The 10,192-nt window shown below is 35.5% G+C and overlaps 1 protein-coding gene across 4 annotated transcripts in view; it reads right to left on the reverse strand.

Moving 5' to 3' along the window:
• LOC141461912 (chondroitin sulfate proteoglycan 4-like) overlaps nt 1-10,175 on the reverse strand; it is a 38,106-nt gene extending 27,931 nt beyond the window's left edge. For all 4 annotated transcript variants that reach the window (XR_012463068.1, XR_012463067.1, XM_074143367.1 and 1 more), the window contains exons 1-8: nt 9,942-10,175; nt 7,708-7,871; nt 7,476-7,618; nt 5,015-5,320; nt 2,577-2,874; nt 2,351-2,488; nt 1,076-1,234; nt 740-994 (exon numbers count right to left, since the gene is read on the reverse strand). Coding sequence is in view for 2 of the 4 variants with exons in the window: in XM_074143367.1 (XP_073999468.1) it covers nt 740-994; nt 1,076-1,234; nt 2,351-2,488; nt 2,577-2,874; nt 5,015-5,320; nt 7,476-7,618; nt 7,708-7,871; nt 9,942-10,014 (1,536 nt within the window). In the remaining 2 variants the exon portion in view is untranslated. The remainder of the gene's footprint in view (nt 1-739; nt 995-1,075; nt 1,235-2,350; nt 2,489-2,576; nt 2,875-5,014; nt 5,321-7,475; nt 7,619-7,707; nt 7,872-9,941) is intronic.
• Nucleotides 10,176-10,192: the final 17 nt, after the last annotated feature.

Raw genomic sequence — 10,192 nt, forward strand, 5'->3', positions numbered from 1 at the left:
TGAGCCCTGAGGAGGCATGCTTGTAATTTCCTATAATACTATGAGATATTAAGTGAATCAGAAAAAAAAATGTTCATAAGATAAATAAATCGGTGAATTTCATTTTTTATTCCTTTTAATATAACTTAGGTAATACTGATTTATTGACTTGAAGCATTGTAGAGTGCCCTTAATATCATATGTACACCTGATAGATCTGTACATTATAATGATTTTTGGCACTTAGAGGCCATTAACTCTTGCTGACCTACTTAATATTAAATAAATGACAGATCTGCTCGTTGCACTGCCGTGAACTTTAGCAGTGTGCTTTGTTCCTCTTTCATTGTATAAGTGTAAAATATAGAAACATGGAACATTAGAGACACGCTTTAGTTTTCACATCAGCGGTAGATCTGTACCGTATTATATCATTAACACACGCGATTCCTCTCAATGTAGGTGATAGAATTGTACACTGACCTGGTTGCCGCACTTTTTTAAAAGTGCAATTCCCGACTATATTCTTTGTACACGACAAAGATTAGAACATTAGAGGCAGGCCTAGTTGTTTTCCTCAGTACTGATGGAAGATCTAAACATTGCACACTTGAGACGCTACAAAGGGATGTTTTTTATCTCCTCAAAATAGGGGAGGTAGATTTGTATATTTTACTCTCTCGGCGCACTTGACAGGCACAGTTAAAATATAGTCCTCATTATTACCAAAAATAAAACTAAATAATCTCGTAAAGCCTACCTTATCCGTGGCTAGATCCAGCAAAGTGAATGTTTGCAAAGCTCCAGACTTCTCCCATAGCTCCAGAACTAGACGTCCATATTTGGGTAGCAGATTTGGAATAGTAGAGAATAGGATGCCAGCATCCCGGATTCCATATTTCGGATAATCCAAGACGACATTTATGTTTAATGTGGTAATGATCGTGTTATCTCCTTCTTCAATGGCCAGGGCGTTCAGCTCTACTAGCTCTAACTCTTCTGTGCGACTATACACCTTTGTAAAAAGTGGTGAGTTTAACTGGTGTTCAATTAAGACGTTCAGTAAATTTGGAGTAAGTGAGTTGGAAATTCTCACCATGTAAGAAACTGGGAACTCAGGTTTAGTGCAGATATCCTGGTCGCACAAGCAGAGGAAGGAGTCCACGCCTCGGGGCACACAGGAGACTCCTGGCAGACATGGGCTGTTGCTGCAAGGGTATGACCACACACAGTTCGGCACTATGCCTTCTGTCATCTAGAAACCGAGAGCGTTAATGAGTTAGAGTCACTCGTAGGGAAGTTTAAGTCAGCAAGGAAGCTAAATCGCTCAGTAGAATGCAACTATGTTGATAAAAAGTAGTCACCGCCCATCCTATCAAGGGTTTCTACTGTAGTCCCAGGCAAATTGAAGTCACCTTTCTGTCTTTATCTCTCTCACACTGACGTTCTTAAAGGCAGGATTATTATAGGAAGTAATAGTTTTGTTCTGGAGGAGATTAAGGAATGATTAGGTAACCAGATGAGCGATTCACTCGCTACTTCTGCTGCCTCTATAACAACGAATGACGCTGCTCAACTGAGAATGCCAGCAAAAACAAAACTTCAGCAGCTGAAAAGTTGGATTCTTTTCTTCTCAAAAGTGGTACCAGTTGATGGCATTCATACGGAACATAATAGGAATTAAAACTGTCCGGTAGGACAGTTGTATAAGGGTTGATCGTCAAAAACTGCACGAAAAAGCGTTACGTTGAAAAACGCCCAACTTTGACAATTTTTTTCTCTTTTTCTATAAAAGTTATAATTTCCAAATTTTCCTTAAAATATAGGGTATATCATCCTACAGGAACAGGATTTTAACAAAGGAAACATACAGAACACCTAACATTAGCTAAAACAAAAGTAACTAAAATTTATAAACAACAATATATGACTAATTCATTTGCTACCTTAAGTATATATAATAATGTCTTCAATATGTGTGGATTAAAAAAAAATTAAAATAAAAATTTAACAGTAGAAACTATGATCTTGCTAAACTTTTCTACATTAACTCTATTGATAAATTAAATAAAATGATACTTTTTAAGTTAAAGATGTCATAATTCCACCTAGCGGATTACCTAATACTGTTAGGAGATACAATAAAGTGTGTAAAGAGGTCTGAAGCAAATTAATGATATTCATTTCATTGATCCCTTCATGAATGTCAAATTAAAAATCAAGGAATACTGTACTCCCATTTCTTTGGCTAAGTTAATACCGTAACTGTGTTGACGTCACCAAACTACTCAAGTTCCCCTAAAAACTATTAAGTGACAGTTCCATCTCCTTAGTTTACATTAACTTCAATTTGGAGTAAAGTATATTTTACCTTAGCATGTGGTAAGCCCACCGCCTGCGAGGCAACCTGCATCATTCTGATGCATCCCTTCAAACTGATATCCGCATTCTTGATGCCCTGGCTCAAAGCTCGAGCACGTTTGTTTACCTCAATGCCTCCAACAAACACCTTGAAGATAATTGATAATCATTCAGTTTTACGTCTTATTTCAAATATCACAACTAAGAGCCCAGATAAGTCAAAATCCTCTACTTACTATGTGCCCTAGATCGAAAAACTTAGTAGTTGATGTGGACAAAATGGTGGAAGTAGTCGGTGAATCATCTACAGATACCTCGACGATATTAGCGTTGAACACTAATCGGATGCTGTGCCAATTTCCATCGGATACGTTGGCTCTAGTGGTGACGTCGCGCGCACCACCGCCTTTGTCCAGGATGACACGCACGGAACCGTTCACTAGTTCGGCACCTACAAAGTCCGAATTCTCTCCAGCGCCACTGCAGTACATCAAAATGCCGTCCAGAGAAAGCGTCTTAATCTCGAACTCCCAGCTGCAAAAATTTAAGAGCCCTACTATATTCTACGTTCTACAGGCGTTCTATAAAGTAAAATATATATATATTTTTTTAATTTATTTTTACAAAAATTGCTCGATTTTAAATTTAAACTTCAATGTTACCTTACTACCGAAATGCATTACTTTTTTTTTATAAAAAAGATTTGTAGTACACTTTAGACTTTGAAGAATCCATAATTTCAAGTGGGCGTGGTCTTGACTGCTGGACTGAATGAGCGACCTCTAGGATTTGTACCAGCAAGAAATTATCAATAATTCCATTAATTAACTTTTTAAGGGAAAATAAATTAGCAATTTATTAGTAAATTAGAAAATTAGTAATTTACTTTTTTTTATAATATATTTTTTTCCGAGTTAAATTAAAGACTAGAAACATGTTTTGAAACGCCTTGTTTTCTGTTCAAATTCAGCTTAAAAGTTAGGTAAGTGTTATCTAAGCAACTTTCTTCCAGAAGTTGGGCCTATACGCTAAAGCAGAGGAAGAAACAGTAATATCATACAACTTGCTGCCTTTATCAGCACTTCTTTTTTTTTGGTTTTGTGATGATTTTATATGTTGTTTTATGAATTTTTTCTACTGATTTTAAGATGGAGTAGCAACTGACGACATCATAAGTAGGTGTTTGAACATGTCTCAGAAAAGGAGACATGCACTTATTTGCTGCTTATTCTCATTATTCATTTCAATTAATATATGTGCTGCTTTCAAAATATCCTTTTTTAACTCAATTTGTATTTATTTATTTAAAAATTAAAAATGAGCCAGCTCACTAAGAGCTTTACACATACTGATGAACATTCCTAATGGAGTTCCTCACAGATCATGATACAATCTTGATTTCAGTCTTTAAGCTGTAGGCTCACCAAGGTGGGTAATGAGGTGTGGATGTCAGCGTATGAAGGGTGAGGAAGAATTTGTCTGTTGGTTTGGTCATGTGAGAGTGAATGGCTTGAACATCGAGTTCTCTGGGTATTTGTGTTTTCCTAGTAAACCATAGGCGTTAAATTGCCAATCATTAATGTATCGTTTTTTATTCAAGTAATTGCTCGTTAAACGTTCAATCATATCGTCCGCCTTTTTTTCGTACGTGAGTGAAAGTGTTTCATCACCAATTTTTTGTTTAACTTTTCCTACGTTTAATTTTCTTAAATTAAAAGAAAGGCCTAACTAATAGTTTTCTGCAAAACTGTAGGATTTTCACCTTTTTGCCTAATAATAACATCTATAGAAGAGATAGCAGATTTGCTTGCTCGGGAATTGGACGCTTCAGATATAGAAGCCTGTCAATAAGCTGTATAAGCTGTAAATAAGCTGGTAGAAAAAACCCAGATCTGAAAGGAGACATTTCTTCTACAATTTCTGAAATAATCTAACCTTATCTAATTTAACAGCTAAATTTCCGTCCTTAAATGGCGTGACTGCAAATGCGAATTTACTTTCTTCATTCTTTCCTTGAAAATTTATTTTATAAAAAGGTTCTGGATCATCGGAGCTTCCCATCAAGTCCTTCAATTATAGTAGACTTGTATCGATGTCAACTAAAATTTAATAAAAAATCAGTCTGAAAAAACCTTGACTGCTGATGTAACCTTAAAGAAAATCATTATCAGGTACTAATAAAAGGATTAGATCAAAGGTTACGCCCACGTGGAGATCTCGGTTTCGAATCCAGCTGCCTGCTGTTAGAGTTTCTCTTCCTAGAGCTTCTTGCAACTCACTGCCAATAGGAATGCTTTTTACGAGAGAACACAGTAGACAGTTCGCAGACAGACAATGTACTGAAAAAACCTCCCGATGCAATGACCATTGTTAGTAATGCGCTTCGGCTCTAAATAGCTCACAATTTAACAGACAGCTCAATATTATCGATTATAGTTTATTATTATTTTTTATTTAAGACGTTCCTGTATTTATTTGTAGTTCTGCACAAAATCACTATTAATAGAGATATAGTAACAAAAAGCTAGCAACAAGGTGGTATTCTTTTAAAATCTTGGAATTTTAGCTCAAAACATCTTGGACCCATAATTCAATAAAAAAATATTATCTTTATTTTACATAGTAGTTTTGACCAACACTAATTATAAAAATGGAAGATAATTTCTTGACTTACCTAGCTCCAGTGCGTGGTATAAGATTTGGCAACGCCAAATATGAACCATCATCTATAAATGATATGGGTGCTGACGTTGGCGCTGTGAATTCCGCTGCACATGTCCAAGTGATACCGTGCGCAATGGCTTTACCAGCTCGTTTTCTAGCGCGTGTCAATGGTGCAACATCGTTGTAGACGATGTCCGACAGGCAACCTCTCAGCCAGGATCCGTGGCCAAGAAATAGCTCCGAAAATTCCCCTTGACCACCAATGTATAATCCATTTTGTATGTTCAACTCGAAAAATGATCCAGGTAGTTTTTCTCTGGTAACATGAATTTGAAAACAATATTCATAATGATATAAACTAGGATGTAACTCCATCTTGTCTTCATAAAAATAAGGATTATATATTAATCAGTTACCCGGACTTAATCTAGAAACAGGTCCTTATGTACTTAGGACCAGAAGACCGGTTTATTGTAATGTTTATGAGCGTGGACTAGTAAGTGAGGAATCCCAGTTCGAGGACCGCGTCAGCAAATTTTTATTAATTGACAGTCAAGTATGAGCTTTCGCCCTCCGTCCAAGATACCTAATATGAAATTAAACCCGCCTAAACTTGATCTAAGACCACCATTTTGTTTAGCACTAGACTCAGACTTATGCAGGGGGTCTTTAAAGCTACGCGCGTGACTTTAGGTTCTTGAGTTGCTATGAGATCCACAGAATGTTTTTCCACACGGCGGATTCGAGCCTACTGCTTCAGCCACTATTTCCCTAAAGTAAATGGATTAAAAATTGGCCCGTAACATAATTTGTTTTAAAATTAATTAAATCCATACCTCTTTGTTTACAAATAATAAAAGAAACTCCTGATCTAATCCATTTTTCATCCAAAATCCATAATTGCGATGGAATAATCCAGATTCAATACGAGTACTCCCTTAAGTCTTTCCTAGGAGTCAAATTCAAAAAATAAATTAATAATTACATACATATTATATTGAAAACTCCCGACACCAAAGCAAAATCCACAACAGAAACTAGTAAATCCAGATGTATGCCAGCGTGCGTTGTATTAATCCAGATTCAGAACAAGAACTCCTTTAGGTTACTCCAAGGAACCAAAATAAAAATTAAAAATTAAAGTCAAAATACATATAAATATTCAAAAAATTCCGACTTCAAAGTAAAATCTAGATATGTAGTCGTAAAATCTAGATATACACCCCAACACAGAGGATTTATGTGAATTTTTCAAATCACTCAAAGAAATAAATTTCCCAAAAAGAGGAAAATAACCTAAATCAGAATGCTTAAACAGATATTTAAAAATCCCGACACCATCAATAAACCCAGAAATGTAGCTGGGAAATCCAGAGCTTCACTATTGGGTTTCGATTTATCCAGACTTCTTGAGTAAACTCCTTTTGGGTCATATCTAGAAGTCAATTTCAAATAAGAAACCACTGAAAACATACAGAGGTATTCATAAACCGCGACAATAAAGCAAATTACAACATAAAGACAATAAATCCAGATTACGCCAGCGTGCGATGGATTAATCCAGATTAAATGCAATAACTGCTATAAGTCATAACTAGGAGTCAATCTAAAAAAGACATTAATTTAATACAAAATCCTCATATTTAAACATGCAAAGTCCTGATACCAAAATCTAGAATTGACCACAGCCAGAAAATCCAGATGTACTCCTCCAGCGTGCAATGAGTTAATATAGATTTACTATGAGAACCAGTGGGTCGCAAGTAGAGGTTTATTTCAAAAATAAATATATTAGAAAGCATGACCGGGTTCGAATCCAGCTGCTGGCCTTTAGATTTCCTCTTCCTAGGAGCTTCTTACAGCTCATTGTCCGGTGATAGAAAGTGTTGTCTGTAACGAGAGAACATTGTCCGGAGGCCGGTAGTGCATTGAAAAAAGCTACGGGTAACAATAACCAGATAATGACGCGCCTTAAATCATTCCAAAAGAGAAAAAAAAATGTTTCAAATAAAAGTAATTAATTTTAATAGAAGCAGATAACCCATCAATTTTAATCAAATCGTCGGTGTTCTTTTCGAGGGAATTATAAATTTAAATCTTATTTTGGAAAATCTAACTTCTCATTAACTGATTTTCCTTAAATTTGAAATTCCATGAATACTACTCGCTAATGGATAAGCGACGGAGTCACTTGTTCAGAAGAACAGGCAAACTTGACACACTACTTATCTGAGAAACCGCCTGGGAATTATCCTGGAAAAATATTCAAATCTAAGTGATTGGCCTTTGGGTATATTTGTAATACACTAAATTTCGTGATAATCGTTGCGGTCAATTCCGGGAATCATCAAGTCCGTTTAAACGATTTTGTTCACAGGGATTGCCTTTAAATACCCCTAAATAATATTCATGCAATAGAGCAATACTTTGTATTTAAATGATACTTCAGAGAAATATTGCCGAATGCTTACCTTGTTATATGAATATTATCAACAGTAAGCGTTACGTCTGCTTCTTTGCGCACAAACGATACGAAATGCCAGTTTAAATCGTCCAGACGTAAGCCACGTGGTGAGGTGATGGTCGATTCTCCAGCACCTAAATTTATATAAACCTGAAAGCAAGAAGTATTATGTATCATTACAGATTGCTACGATCATGAGGCGAAGGGGCGCAGTCCGGGTAGTATTAAAGCAGACTTACTCTTAAACGTCCACCAGTTAAACGTATCAAACAATAATCTGTCTGCCCAGCAGCCAATAAGATCAAGGCATCGGATTTTTTAGTCATAATACGGAACCGGATGTCCGTATCTTTTCTGGCTTCCTGTAGTGGTACTGATATATAGCTGGAGCCGAAGAATGAGGCTGGAATAGTTATCAAATTAATTTAAATAAAGGAAGAAATAATAGGCCTTTACTATTTTTACAGATTTTCCATCGCTTCCGGATTTGGTAATTTTCTTCAAAGTTAGTAACCTGAGAATTACTTTTTTTTTGTTAAGGTCCCAAATGTATTGCTGATTAAAATGCGCTCATCACCTTATATTTTCAGACAAAAATTTTTTGTTATCCCAGAATATCGTCTTTATTTAGAATAGTTATTTAATTTAAAGATTCTAGAAAGGGATTAACCAGACTCATCTTTAGCCAAGTCCAGTTCTCAAAGAATATGTGGAGGAATAACTCCGTGATTCAAATTACGACATTAATAGATCAATTCTAATTTTCTGGTTTTCTATTTTAATGTGCTTTGGAGAAGAGGTTAATAAAGATAAATAATAATTTAAAAAAAATGGAATAGAGATAAAATAAATTGCCTATTTATTACTATTTATGAAGATTTTATACACATTTCATCATTATTTGATTAAAAAAATGTATTATGAAGAACATATAAATAAGGGCCTGTGACATCTAATTAATACTAAATAATTTAATTAATGAAAATGTAATGCAACAAAATTACTTATTTAGATATCTAGAAAGTAATCATGCCCCGTCAATAATCTAAAACACTCCACAGCTCTTGACCTAGGCAAATTGGTGGGGAGTCTTCCTTCGATATTTCCAAGCACCTCCCACTGTTTCTCTTGTGCTATTCCTCTTTGTTCTTTGGCCATCTTCGATCAAAGTCGGTGCCGGATCTCACTCTTAGCTTTCTAAGCGACAGCAGGGCCTGGATCTGAACTTGATTTGCCCCCTCTTTTGCCAATCGGTCAGCTTCTTGGTTGCCCTGGAGTCCAACATGACTCGGGACCCACTGCAGTACAACTTGCTTCCCTTGCGAAAGTAACCTATCTATGAATGCCTTACATTTCTTTATAAACATGGCGTCTTTATCATAGCCGGTTACTGCTGAAATAGCTGCTTGGGAATCCATAAGTAAAGCAGTTTTGCATAAGTCCCTTTTAGCAATCTCTTCCAATGGTATAGCGATGGCGTGCAGTTCTGCATTATAATTTGAAGCTAACTTTCCAACAGGAACACTCAATTGGAACTGTTCTGAGTGGACTTCTGCACCAGTATTACGGTTTACATCATCGGCAGAACCATCGGTGTAAACATGCACCCAAGGCGGAGAAGGGAAAACATTATTTATTGTTTCCAGGGCAAACAATTTTAATTCATGCGGGGGACTGCTTTGCTTGTTTATATCTTCTATTAAATTCAGTCTACCCGGCGCCAACTGCGGCTCTTCCCAGGAAAGAGAGTTAAAAAAGAGTTTCCGATTTTGTAAATCCTCAAGCCCCATTATATCAATTGGTATTAATTTGTACTTTTTTTTGTCATTCGGGGGTTAACAACTCACAATTCATTTAAAAGGAATTTCTGCTCTTCTCTACTTTTTATCTTTGTTTTTCTGGTCTGGCTTCCCAATTCATCCCAGAGGTCGTCTGGATTGAGGAGGAGTTTTTAGCTGAAGAGGTACATGGCATACGATGATAATGTAATAACAGATCATCGTAATAACCATTCTTGACTTTTTTCGCTTTATGCTTGAGGTCCTTGTTGAAATAAAGTGCGTTCCCAACAAATTTCTATGCACTTTCCTTCAAATTCTTCTTCAAAATATTAAAATTTCAAGCGTAAATCAACAAACTAGATTAATTTCTGAATTAAATAACGCATACTTGGTTATTGTTATCCTACCTTAACGCTTGTTTTACGCACTTGGACAAATAGTCATATTAATGCGCAGAATTTTTTACTAAGTGTAGGTATACATAAATAATACGATTGAACTTATTTTACAACACCCTGAGTCAGAATTAGCTTTTTCCTACAGTCATTTGAGTTAGATCTGCGACACTATGCATGAATAAATTAAATAATTTCAGGAAAGTTTTCAAAGCAGTTAGGAAACAAGTTTAATGAAAATCGTTCATTTATATTATTTATACACTACCTTAATAGAAATCGACTGCACATACATACCTGTGTCCGAAGATGAACTACTACCAAATAAATAGACTAATTCTATTATTATTAGCACCAGAGATACCTTCATGATTAGATATTTTAAATTTTGAAAGTTTCAAATTCATTATTTTCAAAATTTAAATTAATAAAAAAAATTTATTCAAAAGATTATAAAGTCAAAATAGTGTTTCAACATTTTTTTTGTAGGTATAATTATAACCTTAACACTTAGAAGAGATTCACACACCCAACTACAACCTTCCCAT

The sequence above is a fragment of the Rhodnius prolixus genome, unplaced genomic scaffold (genome assembly GCF_049639745.1).
Source record: "Rhodnius prolixus isolate KJV_2025 unplaced genomic scaffold, Rpr scaffold_12, whole genome shotgun sequence".
Taxonomy (NCBI): domain Eukaryota; kingdom Metazoa; phylum Arthropoda; class Insecta; order Hemiptera; family Reduviidae; genus Rhodnius; species Rhodnius prolixus.